This window comes from Lepisma saccharinum, chromosome 3 (assembly GCF_977018435.1).
Source record: "Lepisma saccharinum chromosome 3, izLepSacc3.1, whole genome shotgun sequence".
Taxonomy (NCBI): domain Eukaryota; kingdom Metazoa; phylum Arthropoda; class Insecta; order Zygentoma; family Lepismatidae; genus Lepisma; species Lepisma saccharinum.
The window spans coordinates 100,189,900-100,207,559 of record NC_139231.1 but is presented as its reverse complement, the minus strand read 5'-3'; the positions used below and the strand labels follow the sequence as shown (position 1 = coordinate 100,207,559).

At 35.6% G+C, this 17,660-nt stretch overlaps 1 protein-coding gene across 1 annotated transcript in view; it reads right to left on the bottom strand.

Moving 5' to 3' along the window:
* Positions 1 to 13,413: 13,413 nt before the first annotated feature.
* LOC145985248 (CD9 antigen-like) overlaps positions 13,414 to 17,660 on the bottom strand; it is a 179,329-nt gene continuing 175,082 nt past the window's right edge. The window contains exon 5 of the mRNA XM_083119024.1: positions 13,414 to 15,912. Coding sequence (XP_082975150.1) covers positions 15,760 to 15,912 — 153 coding nt within the window. The 3' untranslated portion in view covers positions 13,414 to 15,759. The remainder of the gene's footprint in view (positions 15,913 to 17,660) is intronic.

Genomic DNA, 17,660 nt, shown 5'->3' with positions numbered 1-17,660 from the left:
AGATTCTTGAAATTGTAAATAAGATCGTCCTCTAAACTTAAAGAAAAGGAATGTTATTCACTTTACTAAGCATGTATGCATTCTATCTGTGTGTGAGATTTACTTGTTCGTGGTTTTGATTTCTTTACATCTTCTCGGAATGATGTAATATATATTTTTTTTTCTAATTTCTCTGCATATTTCAACAGTAAAAAAATAACATATTTTTTATAAATATTGTGGTTTTCATGTCATTATGCAACAAATTGTGTGTTCCTTATAATTTGATGATTAGAAAATTATATTTCAGTGCATAAAACAAATCTGAGGTTCTTATTCCTCTTCATTACATCACATAAATACAACTGTGTTCCTGAGTAGTATAATCTAGTCTAGTTGATGCCAAGATGCTAAAATATCATTCATCATGTGTACTGTCAGTGCTGAGTTGCTTTGTGTATTGTGCATTTGTAGCAGTGTTGTTATAATTTTTTATACACCATGAACTTATTGCCAATGATTGCACCAATAGTTTCTGCATTGTTGTGAATCTACATTATGTATCTATGTTTATCTTGTTACTTTTGGTAAATGTAAGTAGTGTATCTTGTTACTTTTGGTAAATGTAAGTAGTGTAGTGTGTGTGTGTGTGTGTGTTCTGTTGAGTCTAGTAAACTAAGGCTTGATGTATGTGTTGTAGGTTTATTGTTAGAGCTGTATTTCATGGAGGCAACTCGATAATTCCAGATTGTTGTTATTTTTATGAGATAAGTTGGAGAGGATGAAATTGTTAATCATGTTAGGATAGGCAATGATCTGGTCTGCCAACTTGCCTTTTTGGTTCATAGTATAAAGTGCCTTACTCAGGTAAATACATATAAATGTAGTATTTTTGTTCTATTGTATGTATATAATGTTAAGAGGGAATGATGCCTCTCGCCCGAGCGCGACCGTCTCCCCCTCCCTTTCCTAGAAAGATGAGTTTTCCCCGTTTATTTCTAAAAGAAGTAATCAATTCCACTCCTTCTCCGTAACTATTGGACTTACGACCTTCGTATTTTTATGGGACACTTTTCAAAGGTTTATTTCATAATCTATTCACTCAAATTCTCTGTAGCACTAATGATTTCATACTTGATTTTAATTATATTGAGTTTGGCAACAGCGTACAATTGCCTCGCTAAATGGTCGGCTTCTCACTTTCCGATTCTGTTTTCTTCCTCATTTTCAGCGAGGGTAAAGAAAACAGGTTTCGAGAATCGACGGGACCGAGTGGGCAGTAGTTTCTAGTGTTTCACCTGATAGGAGGGATTGAGAGAAAGGGGAGGGGGAGTGAACTGCAGCCTCCAGAATAAATAGCCTCGGCCTTTTACTATAGCCATGGGCAGGGGCAGCGTGACAAAATTCGCAGCAGCTTCTATTCTCCACTTGCTGGTGACCATAGGAGCACAGAGCAGATGGTAGGTTGGTTACTCTATCCCAGTGGTTCTCAACCTTTTCGAGACCGCGGCCTAGTATTTTTTTCTTTTATAGGACAATGCCCAGTCCCAACAAATTTATTCGTAAATACCTTTCAATTTTTTTATAGTTCATGCTAACAATTGGAAAGTATGGTATAATCATAAAAACTGACAAATATAAATTTAAATTAGTTACCAATCACTGGACCAATGCAATATTATAGCATATAAGTTCCTCAAGGCATCATCATTAAATTAATTTCTGTTCATTATTATTGACAAACCCCTTTCTGATCAAAAATATATTATTATTCCGTATAAAATTGACTATTGTATTATTAAATTGATTGATTTTAATTGTGTTGCTTTTAATTGAAGCTGCCGGCCCCCGTGGTGGAGTTCTTAGCACATCGAGCTACGACGACAGGGGTCCTGGGCTCGAATTCTGGTCTGGGCATGGATGTTTGTGAGTGTCCACTCATCAATTTCATCATATCATTTCTCATCACCATCCTAGCAAAAATGGCACAGAAAGCGAAGTAAAAGAAAGCAAATCAAATCAATAATTTTAATTAAAACTGTACTCACGATAGATGTCAGTTAAGCAGGAAGGCAGCAGAAGAATGACAGCTTATCGGCGACACCCTTTCTTATCATATACACACAACAAATATGTACATGTGCAAAATACAAGGTGTGGCTATTAATTTCCAGGACTGCTCTAATAACACCAGAACAGATGATGTGAAAAACTTACCCTTTTAATATGTTTCTAAGTAATCCCCACCTGCCGTAATACACTTCTGTGCTCGGCTGTATAAGTTGCGGAAACAACTTTTAAAGTCTTCTTTCGGAAGGCTCTTCAATGTCGACGTCACGTGCTTCTTGATGTCTTCAACATCCACAAACCGTGTTTCTTTCAGCACAGTTTTGAGTTTTGGGAACAAAAAGAAGTATGCGGGGGCCAAGTCAGGAGAGTATGGTGGATGATGCAGCTCTACGACTTCATGCTTGGCCAAAAACCGCTTCACTGGCAACGCAATGTGGGGGCGGGGATTGTCGTGCAACAGACATCAACTCCCATTCTGTCGAAAACGGGGACGTACTCTGCGAATTCTTTGTCGCAGTCGGGCAAGAACTTCTGCGTAATACTGTCCTGTAACAGTCGTGCCAGGTGGAACAAATTCATGATGAATCAGTCCTTCACCATTGAAGAAAGCGATTAACATGACTTTGACCTTTGATTTTTTAAATCGAAACTTTTTCTGTTTAGGGGAGCTGGGAGACTGCCATTCTGCACTCTGTCTCTTGGTTTCAGGGTCGTATTGGTAGCACCACGATTCGTCACCCGTTACTATCGAATCCAGGAAAGCAGGGTCAGCGTCAGCGTTGTCAATGTGTTCACCACACGTGTCCATTCTGTGTTGCTTTTGTTCGTCTGAGAAACAGTGTGGAACAAATCTGGAACACACCTTGCGTTTCCCTTGGTCTTGCATCAGAATTTGGCGAACCACCTCTTTGTCTATGTTCAGTTCACTGGCCAGTATTCAAATAGTCAGTCGCCGATCCGATGTTACAAGCTCGCGCACTTTCTCAATTGTTTCAGGCGTACGGACGGAAATCGGCCTTCCGATGTGGGCGTCATCTTCAACACTTTCGCGCCCGTCCCGAAGATGTCCATACCATTCAAATGTTCGGGAATGGGATAATGCTTGCTCACCATACACTTGCTTCAACATTGCATGTGTTTCTGTCGCACTTTTGCCCAGTTTGAAGCAGAATTTGATGTTCACCCTTTGCTCCATTTCTGCACTTCCACAACACCACTTTACCACTTCGACAACAACACTTCACCAGATACGTTTCGACGCGTCTTTCCCAGCCAAGCTCTTGTCTCCAACTGGCACATGCTTCGGGGTGCATGTGCAGATGTACTACCTACCGGATACCAGCAGCGCCCCTCTCGGGTGAGTCCTGGATATTAATAGCCACACCTTGTATATAATTTAGTCAATAAACACTAGTTCAACACTAATATTTTATTTTGAATCTAAATACTCAGCACTTGCAAACTCGCTGAAAATATTATTTGGCTTATTTTATTACAACTGAGCTTCTTCTTTTGTAATTAACTGAGCTTCTTTTTTTGTAAGATATTCTAGTGAAACTTTTGTTGCCGTTTTCTGTCCGTAAGTTTGTTAATTCAGGAATGAATTAAAGTGATATCCAAACGAAGACAGTCAGAAAATTGCAGGTTTTTACCTTGGAACACTAAAACATTTCTATCTTCATTTAACTTCTTGGATTCCATTTTCTAATATTCCTGTGAAGAGCATGTTCCAATGTCACTTCGGGTTCGGGCCTATTACAATAATTAATGCACTGTTACAGAAATTGAATTACATGTTTAAGAGATGATAATTAACCTATCGTTAATGTCCAGGTTGAAGAGGTGCTCCATTTCTTCTCTTGGGATCTCGTCAAAGAAGGCGTTATTAGAAATATTATGCTTATTTCTGTGCTTATGTCAAAAATTAGTTTTTAGATTATATTTAGTTCAGTCTTCACAGAATTGCTTCCACATAAAAAAACATCCACTGTGAAATGAGATTTGAAAAGCCTAAATTGCGTACACTTTATACGAATCCATGTTCGAAAGACAAATTGAACGACACCCAGATAGCGCAAATTTGTAATTTATATTTTCAACAGATAGTTTGTAATTTATATGATCAGCGATCAATATATGTCGTGGGATATACACTAATGAAATCTGTCCAGAAATCTTACTAATTCAAACATTAATAGAATTTTCAAGAAAACGTGTACATTACCCAGGACGATGTTCGAACCTGGAATCTTCGGCGGTGAGATTTTGAGTCGCTGACTCAAATCATTTGGCCACTGAGGCTGTCCATTAAATGTAGAAAATATAGGTATGTGTGACATGCAAACAATTTTCATTGTGAACTCGGCCGGCTCCCGTGGCGGAGTGGTTAGCACATTGCGGTCTAACGCCAGGAGTCCCGGGTTCCCGGCCTGGGCATGGATGTTTGTGAGTGTCCATTCATCAATTTCATCATATAATTACTCATCCCCATCTTCGCAAATTAGCCAAAATTGGACAAAAGTTTAAGTAAAAATAAAGCAAATAAAAAATATTGTGAACTCTGGGAAAAATGTCAGAAACATATGATTGCCTGCCTACATGTGTGCTTCAGCTTCTCTGCGGTTTTTCCAGTAATTCCGAAGAAGAGCACCCTGCCGAGATTTCTTCTTTCGAACCTTTGAATATGGTATTCTGCGCCTTTTCTCTCTTCCATCTTCCATTTCTTGAAGGTTTACTCTTCCAACAAAGGTTTGGCACTTGTTACAAATAAAACACAAACTCCCGTTGCTTCGTAAAACACACTGAAAGGAGGTTCAAGCATTCCGTGGCCAAACGCAGACGGGCCACTAACACCCCTCCCTTCCCTCGCGGTCCTGCCGAAATGAGGGGAAAAAAAAACAACCTCCAACCACCGGGAAAGACCCCATCCCGTGTAAAGGGTCGAGGTTGGCTTCGCCTGTTTATGGCATTTGGAAAGAACATTGCCAAATTTAATGTAAATAAAACCAAATATCAAACCATTTGTGATAATGAAAATTTGAATGAATAGATTATGAAATAAATCTTTGAAAAGTGTCCCATAAAAATTTGAAGGTCGTAAGTCCAATAGTTACGGAGAAGGAGTGGAATTGATTACTTCTTTCAGAAGTAAACGGGAGACGGTCGCGCTCGAGCGAGAGGCATCATTTCCTCTTAAGGTTCTCAATACCCACGTGCAAAGTTTCCCAAAAGATTGCTAGAATCCAATGCAATAAACAATTTGCACCTAATATTTTTTTTTTTATGTACGCATTTGCTCCCATATTATATTAAGTAAAATTTGAAGATAACTCTAAAAAAAATGTTTAATCATGTAATTCATATTTCAATTGCCAAACACGGGCCTCCCTAATGGTGTAGTGGATATGTCGTCCTCTTGTAAGCAAGGGGTCCCGGGTTTGATACGCGGTGGAGGCACAATGCCCAGTGGTTCAGATTTCACTTAGGTCCAGTCTCAATTAGCCTATCTGTGCATAAAGTGGACTTAAAAGCACAATTCAATCAATTGCCGAATAGAACTTTGATCCGCTTTGATATGAAGTTTCTTCTTCTTTCCTTGCTGACCAAAGGCAAAAGTTGACAATATGAAGTATTGGTATTGGGTGATTCCACATGAAACCATGTTTTTTTTTCTTCTTTTTTTACACAGAATGTTGAAATGTGTATACCTCAGTAACAAATCAAACTAGTAAGGTGAAACTGGTCTTATTTTGAAAATAAAGAGTCTGCCTGGGAGCAAATGTGTTACATATAGCAACTACTGAGGTTCGTATCTATGTCACACCTTGCAGTAAAATGTCCCAGAACTTTTGTTATATTATGTGCTATATCCTACAAGTAATCAAATGCACTCTTGCAAGCTAGTGCTATATGAATATAAAATCAGTTGCATAAGTTCTTAAATGTATTAGGTTTACACTCTCATGTTGTGTACATATGTTGTTTCAGTAGTAGTAACTGAAAAATTTGTTCCTTTAGTTGTGTTTCATTATATTATTTTGGTTGAATTTCATTACAAATATAATATATTGTATATACACAGTTGGCATAGTATTAGATTTTCAGAGGTCAGCTATTTAATCTGCAATGACATCAGAGACATTTGATACTGAAATTACTGTACAATGATGATAATAGTACCAGTAGCTAGATTTTTTATTTTTCACCAATTAGCAAATGTCTACACATGTGCAGTGATACATCATAATATTTTTCATGCATTTAGAAATCTGGAAATAATGCAAATTTGTCATAATAGGTGATTTTTGTGGTTTATTTTGTGAATGTCACCAAGTTTTGCTCATAGAGTGATAAATACTGTTGAAATCAAATATTCGAACCTGTAGAAGCCAATGGTGGCACCAGATTTACTCATGTGGGTGGGCAGGCCACTGGATGGATGTCAAAGATTTTGGTGGCTACGTCTTCAACTGACCTTCCTCACAAAGTTGAAAGTAGTGAAAAGTCAAGTCCCTGGTAATAGCAGTTGAACTCGGATACTTTTGGAGCATGTCCGAAATATTAAATTTGCAAATATGACACGACTGGTACGGTATTGGTTGATTGACTGTGAAAGCTATTTGATTTATCACTACATAGCTGACAACTGAAAGAAAAGAAAAACATGAATTTCGACGATAATGGTTGCATGTGAGCAATACATGCCAGTTTGTTTACAGAAGTAAAAGTAAAATGAGAAAGTACTGTGAGCATTTACTTTGTTGGGTTTTATGAAAGAATAATGTACATTTTTGTCAGAAATTCCATGTTGGAAAAGGTATGCCTTCTCTTAGTGTTTTGTAAATAGTATTAAAGAATATGCTCAAGATGACAAAGGGTCAATTTCTTGTGTATCAATGTCCCACCAACTTTACTTTAGTGTACAAACTTACACAAACAATGTTAATTAGTATTAGCTAAGTGGTACAGATAAATCATATTTTTGTGTCTGTTAGTATTTGATTGTTGATTCTTGTACACAGTTGTAGAGCTTTCTCAAATAAAACAGACAACAATATAGAATTTTCTGTTGAGTTTTTATATTAAAGTAAATCCAGAATTCTTCAAGAGTTGCTTATAAGTGTTTGTCTTAGCATTTTGTAGTAACACACCGGGGTTTGGTGCAAAAATTCCTGGACATGCTGATCAAGGAGTCAAATGTCAAAGTCGACCTCTCTGGTGCCATAATAGTAATGTCCAAGGGGTCCAAGGTTTGATACCCGATGGAGGCCGATTGCACAATGGTTTGGATTCTACTTAAACTGTAAATACAGTCCCAATTAGCCTATCAGTGCATAAAGTGAACTTAAAACTCAAATCAAAGTGAAAATAGTATGTCAAAATGAACATTGCACGTTTTCAGTGTAAATCTCTCTGAGCAAAAAATTGAGCATGCTAGAAAGTGATCATATTTTTGAAAAAGTGTTTTCGGGTTACCAGCCATGTTAAGTCTATGTTGGCTTCCAACGTTTTGACCGCATACATTGGTCTCATCATCAGGGAAACGTTGGAAGCCAACATAGATTTAACCTGCCTCGTAACCCGAGAACACATGTTCGAATCACGTTGCCAGGAAAGCTACAATTCCTATTTTGATAAGACTTTTCAATGACTTATGCAAGGTAGCACACCCATTTTTTTTTATTTTTTTTGTGGGAATTAAACTGAATAAGAATTACAGCATTAGATTAGAGGTGAACTACATTATCATTTAAGCAACACTATAATAGCAATAAAATATTTCAAATTGCAGTCACAAACACAAAAAAATATTAACTTTACTGATAAAAAAAAAAGAAACTGACAAATTACGGATCAAGCTGATTTTCACTGATGTTACTGGCTATTTTTCCATCCCACACCGTGGCCATGTGGTGCAAAGCATTATTCTTTGGGCTCTGGCTATGGGATGCATGCAGGTTCAGTCTCATGGGGGAAGCGTAACAAATTTCCTCCTAAGATTGGAGAAACCGATGGACACCCATCATCGTGAGGAAATTGAGGTGCTACAAATGAGTAGCGTAGTGCCATGGAAACCTACAACAACGACTGGAGGTTCGTCGTGCTGACCACACATCACCCCGTAACTGGTTGGATGGTCTCCCACCTTGGCAGTCAGTAGGTAGGTAAACCCTGGCCCTCACGGTCTGTTGCACCACAGGTTATTATTGGCTAGTTTCCATCCCATGATACACTGCACATGCCTGAATTTAATTGACGAAATCTCTCATGTGATGTCACTTCAGTGTGGAATCACCTTTAACCTTTTGCCGCCCAAGCATCTCGAACGAGATACCCAAATATAACCCTCACTGTCCCAAGCATGTCGATCGAGACGCTGTGTCAAGGTCGTAGTTTTTACGTTATAACTTTTCAATTTTTGGCTAGAATTTCGATTTTTTTATATATTGTTCCTAACACATGTATTTAACAGAAATGTTTTTTTTTTTGCATTTTTTTTGTCATGAAAATGGAGGGGGAAAGGTTGGAAAAGGGACTTCTCTTTTCAAGGTCAAATTTTTGCTGACAAAGGAACACCGGCTTTGTTGTTCTAAAGCAATGCTTTTCACTCCCGCCTGTGAACTGCTTTCGAAGGAAGCTTGTTTATCAGTATCCGATGTCAAAAATGAAAGTTTTCCGTGAGGGGGTAGGGGAAGGGGGAAGGAATTTCGATGCATGCTGAAGGAAACCTTTGTTTTTTTAGCACAAGTGTCCACAAGTTGCGACAGGGGTTACCCTGCATTGTCTAAAAATAGAATTTCAAGTAGCCAAGAATCGGTGCTCATTTTTCACTGCGTTCTAGCTTTTCCTCTGTGAATGTTGTGCGTAGGTGTCGTTTTGTGCCCAAGTGCGAGGACATTTTTTGGGTGAAGTGACAATTTTTTAAAATAATTTTTGGGCATTTTCTCCCTTCCCCCTCCATATATACGCCAAATTTGCATAAATTTTGCATTTTGTGCATTTTCACATTTTTTCGGGGGGGGGAAACATTTTTTTAAGAAAAGTATTTTTGAGGGGATTTCCCCCTTTTCCCCCTCCATATGTACGTCGACTGTGCATAAATTATATATGGTTTGAATCTGTGATTCATTCTGCGTGCAACGGTATATCTTTCATATCTGTAGGGCATTTAGTTTCTGAGCTATAGTCATTTCAAGGTACCGCTGCATTTTGAAGCTTGAATCAGTGGCCATTCCTTTTGGGGGTACAACTCAAGTTACATTGGTCATGATGCAAATATTTTTCTGTTTCTTACATGCCAGCGATAATTTCTATGTGCATTTTGAAATTTTCATATCCTTTTTTTCGGGGGGGGGGGGGCGAAACCCAATTTTTTAAGAAAAAAGTATTTGCAGAGGATTTCCCCCCTTTCCCCCTCCATATATACGCCGAATGTGCATAAATTATATATCATCTAAATCTGTGATTCATTCTGCGTACAATGGTATATCTTTCATATCTCTAGGGCATTTAGTTTCTGAGCTATAGTCATTTCAAGGTACCGCTGCATTTTGAAGCTTGAATCAGTGGCTTGCCGACCATTTCTTTTGGGGGTACAACTCAAGTTACATTGGTCATATGATAATAATGCAAATATTTTTGTGTTCCTTACATGTCAGCGATCATTTCCATGTGCATGTCGACACTGTCATGTACTTTTTTCTTGGGGGGAGGGTGGGGGAACCAAATTTTTTTTTCAGAAATTTTGGAATTTTGAGAGTTAGCCCCCTCCCCTCCGCCACATATATGCCGAATTTGCATAAATTTCATATAGTCTGAATCTCTGGTTCATTCTGCGTACAACGTTATATCATTCATCTCTCTATTGCAATTAGTCTCCGATCAACACTCAGTTAATTGAAACTGCATTTTGCTCAAAATTGGCTTGGGACAGAGAGGCTTACATGTGAAAAAGGCCTTGGGTCTCAAAAGGTTAAGGAAAGCAAGTAGGAAGTAATCCTTTGAGATCACCCAGTTTGGTTTGGCACTTGAATGGAATGCATGAAATGTCTCCCAATAATTAAAACCTGCCCTGGACATTTGTCCAAACAGGCCAGAACCAACTAGGCCACACCAATGCAGCTGTTTTATTGCACACTGTACGAAATGATAAAGACAAATGACGAAGCACTCTTTATAGAAGTCATTCCTCTATGTTACCTCTGATCCAAATCACCTTATATCATGCACCTAATACCTGTGTTTCCATTCCTTTTCTTTCCACCTCCTTGCACAAGCTGCAACACTGTCATGAACTCCTTTTCTGAGGAGTTTTCTATTATAACTGTGCTGGGTGTATGAAAATAGACCAGTCTGTTCTGCATCATTTGTGATCAAAAATTTTTAGCATCTTCATTTATTATATTTATGCACTTGATATCTATAGTTGATACCCAAGTCATCGGATAATACTATGAACCTGCAGTAGTATGCAGGAAGTGGATAAAAAGTAGAGATAGGTAGATCAAAATCTTTGTAAATTCAGATATTGAATCCTGGATTCAAATTTGGTCAGCCATCCCATAAAAGACAAAGGGTCACCTACCTCATCCCATGTGATACCATGTTGTGCTGGACAAAAATGCATCCATGAACAAAACGCACACATTGCTGATGTTCTCCCAGGGAGTGAGGAATTTACAATAGAGAACTAACTAACAAGCCAAATTTTAATAAGCTATCTATTTTGACTGCAGACTGAATGTGTGACCTGTAGAACAATTACAATAAAAGAGAATTCTTTTGGAAGGGTAAATTTTATTGTGTTAGGAATCAATTCTCACCCTCCATACATGCATACATACATACATACACAATTTCAATAAAGCATTTAATCAGCTATTGTCAGTGTATGGTGAAAATAACAATAAAATTATAAAGAAAGATATTTACAAAAGCACAAAATTCTTAAATTGCCATGTAAATTACAAGAAAAACTACATGTTAAGAAATGCTTTTACAGATAACAGGAAATAAAAGAACAAAGAGATTCACTTCGGTATAATAGTGTACACAAACGGTACACACTATCGGTAAAAATACTTGCCATATTTATACCACGCTAGCAAGTTCTGGTGGAAAAAACATGTGCAAAGTTTTTTTTTGTACATTAAAGCAAGGAAATGAGTATTAACATTTATTTTAGTATATTCATGCATCGTCATTTAAAACAAATTCCTCGTAACAATAGTTCTTTTTAAAGATCTTTAACTTTTAATGAGATGCTTCCTTCATTCACTGGGAAATAAGAACACATAAGTACATGAAATAAACCCTGATAGAGGAAATTTTCTAAAAACCTAATATTTATTTTAAGAAAATATACCTTGTTTCAAACATGTTCTGCCACTAAAGATCAATTCTTGCCACCCGGAAAAATGTTATATAGCATAGAATTATCTCACTCTGGCCCTGAGCTTCTGTTTTGACTATTAAAAAAAAAAAGTGTAAATTAAAAAATAACTTTTTTAATAATCTAGTGACAGAATATGTTACAAGAATAAATCTATACAACTTTTGTAGCAGCTATTGACCATGAAGTTTTGATTTCCGCCGGGATAATATAATTAAACAATAATGAACACTGTAATAAGTTTGATTGTTATATCCCAAATATGTCTTCTATTCTAACTTGGAAATCTAGTACTTTAATGCTGCAATTAAAAGATATAAGAGACCTTTCATTCTTTTTAATTTTCTTTGTATGTATTTTCTAAAAATAACTATATTGTTTACATGGGGAAATACATTCACAAACAAATATTGGTTTGGTAGCCATATATATGTAACACACAATAGTTAGGTACGTTGATTCGATATAGCACATTAAGCAATGTACAGGTGAGTGTGCATACAATAGGCATGTGAGTATTTAACATATGTGTGCTCTTAAATGTATATACTCACATTGTTTTTTACACAATGTGCAAGCAATTTTCTTTTCTTGCCGTATAGCTAGATAATATTACAATGAAATATAGATCATGCTGAATACAAATATTGTATTTTAAAAGTACTAATCTTAATGATTCCAGTGTATTGAGGTAGAAGAACTGTAGATTAATTTTGGAACATTTTGGTTTTGATTATATTTTTACGATGAAATGCAGTCGTGAACATAGGGCAATTCTACATTTGGCAGAGAACCCCCTATCCATCCTCTTCACTCTTCAACACAGAGCAAGAAAAACCAAAGCATTAGTTAAGTTAAAATTAATTTAAAAAAAGTAAAGGATATTGTTTTTAATTATTTTATTATTCAGAAATAAGTGAGATGTGTTCGGATGCATTAAAAAAAAAAAGGAATTGATTTTACCCATTATATATCATGCAGTTCTCCATTATAGCAACTGACTTCTGTTGTATATAGCAGAAACCCAAATGTTGATACTTGCACCTTGTGCAACATTAGGTTTATTTATCATACAAAAAATATATTTGTATGTTTGACTAAACAAAAAATAATTTTATATTGTACATAAAAGCAGCCATTTAGTACAATTATTTATGAAATATTGACTTGACAAAAGTTTATTCATACTGTAGTAAATTAAAAATGATCTAAGATGCAATACGAGGATGCAACAGTTACTTGCCATATTCCATTGTATTAGCACACAAATAATTATGCTTATTGAGTAGTAGTAATACCAGCAGATCACATGTTTGACGAACATGATAAATACAGTTCCACATTCAATACAGCTGCCCCATAAACTCTAGGTTAGTGCCCATGTGCCCTAGACTCATGTATACCCTACGTAGCTTTTGAAACAGGTTTTATGCTTGTGATCCTCCAAAATGGAAGATATGGCAAATTCTTGAAAGTTATGCTTGGACTATCGGACCCAGGAAAAGATTTACGCACAGACAAATTAAACTGCATAACTATAAAATATCTTGTCCTTTAGCAACATGCTACTGCAGATAAAAATATGTATGTACTGTATGCGTTTTCTTATTGTTCTTTCCATGCCACTATTATTTTCCTTTTTATTTGGTGGATAAATGTGCATGTGTGTGTGTGTGTGTGTGTTGAATAGCATGAGAGGTGTAACAGTGCCTTTGACAACAAACACAGTATAAGCTACAAAAATTGCACCTTTTATTATTATTATTATTATTATAACATCAATGTCTGTCCACTGTCATACCGGCAAAATTAAAAGTTGAAAAATATTGTACTGTTGCTAATGCTAACCAGGAATAATGAAATATGAATGATGTTTTAATTAATTAGTAATGAAATGCACTTTTATTTTCTTGTGATTAACAGTTTTTCTAGTTTTGGTATGAGAATTTGTATCTTTTAGACTTTTTTTTTTTTTTTTTTTAAAGAAACGACATATTTTTCTCTATTATTTTGTGGTGCTGATGTCACCTTTAAAAGACAGTAAATCACACACTCGTCACTCATTATCCACAAACTATGATAGCTGCCAAGTTGAGCTCACCTGGTCCACTTGTCCTTAGCTTATACTTGTAGTTAAAAATCAGTGCATAAAAGCACTTCTTTTGCTTTGAACCTTCTTAACTCTACAAAACTCAACAATATCTACAATAATGTAACTTTTAAAATAACATTTTATCAATTCTCTCTCCTTGCATTAATGCTGCATCTTCTATTTATAAAGTTTTATTTCAACTTCTTATCATCAGATTTCGTTCCTACCTTGTCGATAAGTTTGCGTATCGTCAGTTTTATTTTTTAACTTGTAGTATATATAGAAATATAAAAAATAAAATGTATTATTAATGAACATTGATGTTTCTAAAAATGTGTACACAATATTACCATTTCTTTTTTTAATAATTGTGTAACACAATGTATCTTTCTCAATGAATTAATGGTGTCACTATGCATCATAAATTGCTTAATTGGTTGACAGTATATGAGTATTTGTACATGATGCTAGAGAAGAATTCTACTGAAGACAATGACAATGAACCCTTGGGATGGCATTGTTGAACACAGAGGTATTGTTGTGCAACATCAGCAGGATGTTAGTTAAATACATCACTGGATGGAAGCAACGATCATAATTGTTGCACAATCTTTCAATTCGTACCTTACACATATACTTTCTTTCCATTTTATTTAAAATTAACAAATTGCAATTTTATTTATTAGAAGTTACTGTTTATTCATTTGATAGAAAACTAACACAATAATTTACTTGCTTATATTAGCTTTCTTGCACATCATTAAAAGAATAAGTCATTAGGGAAGTCGGTAAAGAATACAATTTATGAACATTTTAACTTGGACATCAACCACATTTTATTTACAAAAATACTATTCTGTTCATTTATTTGAATTTTAAAACAGTGACAAAAAATGTTTAACATGAAGTGTTAGTGTTAGTGTTGCAAAAGCAGAAGAGAAAAAAATGTTTACTAAAATCTACTATTATAATATGCCTTTAATGGCCCATATCAAATTACATGGGAAGTCTACTAGGTATAACATTTCCCCTTTAACCTGCCTTGTATCTTCTGCTTGAGATCAAAGTAATTCTGCTGTACGAATAATTTTGAAGATAATTTGGAAGTTCTTGATTGTAGACTGAATTAAGTACACTTTACTTCTACCTCAATACTTGCACTACTACATAATCACTGTAATATTTATTCATAACAGTCACATCATCTGTGTACAGTTAAAAAGAAACTGCTAGTCGCGTACTGCTGGAAAATAAATCTATTCTAATCTATTATACAGAAGCCAAAAACATTTTTACTGTAACATGTTGTTCAAAAGTTAACTGACTTACATTTATAGATCATCAGAAATGATGTGTAAATAATAACTGTGTGTGTCTATAATATTATGAAAAAGTAATGAAATATTATGTATATATATCTGTAAAATTTATCAAATCAAAATCATTGGCACAATATCATTTTGCACCTTTATGAAAGTACATCAAATGTGGAAGTTCTATGTATTCAAAAACGTCATGCATTTTGAAGTATTTTTTTCCTTACGAAAATATTGATTTAAAAAAAAATCATTATAATATTGATTCTGAAAGACAAAAATATGAAATTTATAAAAACGATAAAACAAACTGAAGTAGTGTTCCTTATTTTAAAGCATATAAAAATGTAATAAATATATCTCTTTTTACATATAATTGTACACTTGCTTTGGTCTTCTCTGCATAGCTGTTGATTTCAACTGCAGCTGCCTGTGACGAGAATCACAGGTAATAGCATTGTCATGAGTATCTCCTGAATAGATTTTTCTCACAATTGTTGTGAAGTGCAGAACACGACATTGTAACAATAAAAAGGACAAAAAAATACATTCAAGATCATTAAGGTAAAAATGTACAATAGTCCTGGAAATGTGTCTGTTTTCACAATAGAAGAAAACAGATTGAATAATTGGTACATATTAACAAGAACATTACACTGAATTTTTCTTTCATTTTGTGTATTTTTTTTGTTTTGGAAAAACAGTTGTCATTTCCTTAACATTCCCCAGGCAGGTCAAGTCAAAGTGATGACATGGAGTGCTTCGGGGGAAATGTAATGATGGTAGTTCGGAAGCTGAAATTATAGATTTACTACAACCGCCTGCCTCTTCTTAGAAAATAAACATTTGTTTTCCTGTAAGTACATTGTCTTTTTGTTGTTGCTTTTGTATGTTAAGTAATTTTAACCGCTTCAGGCTTTGTATCTGTCCATGTTACGAACCGCACAACACAAAACCATGGAGAAGATGAGACCAAGAACTTCAATAATGATGAAGCCGATTCCGATACCAACCATCAATGGCAGGTTGCTCTTTAGGAAGTCAATCAATTTGTCAGTGCAGCCCTGAAAAATAAATATTCCAAACTTCAATCAGATGAACAAACAGAAAACAAAATAATAATTTTCTATAATGTAATTTATTAAATATGTTCACCACAGTTCTCATTGTACAGGGTAGGTTAGGAACAATTAGATGCCAATGATTTGTGAAAGTCTTATCTGCCCTCAGTTGTAGTTGTGATTAGTCAGGGTACCTTGCAGAGGCGCAACCATGAATTTTTGTCGGGGAGGGGGGGGGGGGAGAGTACCAGGATAAAGTACCAATAATAATAATAATAATGTCATTATTAGAGCCTGGATTTATAAGCACAATCAAACAGTAAAATAAGCAAGTTAATAAGCACCAAAATAAGCATAAACAAATACATGAAAATCTGAAAAATATTTGTTTATTAGATCTCTTACCATATTCAAAGGAAGATCATCCTGAGATTTTTTTTCGTGAATCTCCTGCGTCTGTCAGTGAAAATGTTCTTTCCACGTCGTATGACGTTACAGGCGCAAATGACAAACACTACAGTTCATCTTCCGTGAATTCCTATTCAATGTCTGTTTCTTCACCAGAAATCTTTTTATAAATTTGACAGTGTTTTGTAACCGGGATTTTTCGGTAATACCTGATTGAGCTAGTCGGATGCCATTTTAGCAACATCGTGAGTTTCTGAAGACAACGTTACTGAAATTTCATCAATCAGAGAAAGCGAATGTTGCAATGGATTATTTCGAGCTTCCAACTGTGTTATAATATCAGGTAATTTGTATATTGGATTATGGATGTACTGTATCTTTTCTTGGATGCCGTTTTTAGCAAAACATTCCTGGGCTGTGACAATGCTGGCTGCATCTTCTGCATTTAAGGCATACAAATCTGTTTTCACTTCATAAAAATATTCCGCGTATGACACAGCCTAACCACGAACCCCATTGAGTTAGAACTGGCTCAGGAGGTAAAGACAAATTTGGAAGCAGTTCACAAAATTTTTGGATTCCAATCGGTGACTTTACAAAAACTTTCTTCATGCTGGAGACAAGAAGATCCACGTCAATGGCTTCTAACAGTTTCAGCGATCCGATGTAAACCTTGAGCAAGGCACGTCAGGTGAACTAATTTAGGGTAAAGAACTTTTAATCCAGCTCATGCTTTAACAATATATGGAGCAGCATCACTGAGAAATAATAATACATTGTCATATTGTACCCCTTCTGGCCACAAGGAAGCTAACGAGTCATTGAAAAATTTTGCAAAAGTGGAATGATTTACTCGGTCAAGTATTTGAATGTTAAGAAGAAATGATCTGCTGCCTGCTTTCATAGCACCAACCACAGCACTACACACGCACTGTCCTACTGCATCATCTGTGGTTTCATCTATAGAAATCCATATGTTTTCGTGCTTCAGTTCATCCCGAATATTACAAATTACATCTTGAAAACACTGTGGTACATAGTTTTTGCGCAATGTGGATTCATCTGGCACCCTTTTGTTTGTGTATATTTCTAAAAACTTACGAAGCTGCGCATTATTTAATTTCCACAATGGAATGTCAGCACTCACTAATGCTAAACACAAGTCTTTGGAAAATGTATCACTTGAACTCGATTGTTTGCCTACATTGCTTGTAATCAGTTGCTAATTTAACTTAGATTTCTTCTTAAGCCTTTCCTTATGTCGTGTTGTATTAATAGGCTGCACAATGTCATATTTTTTCTTTGCAGAAACACTCTTTTCACACAAGGAACAAAATAACACA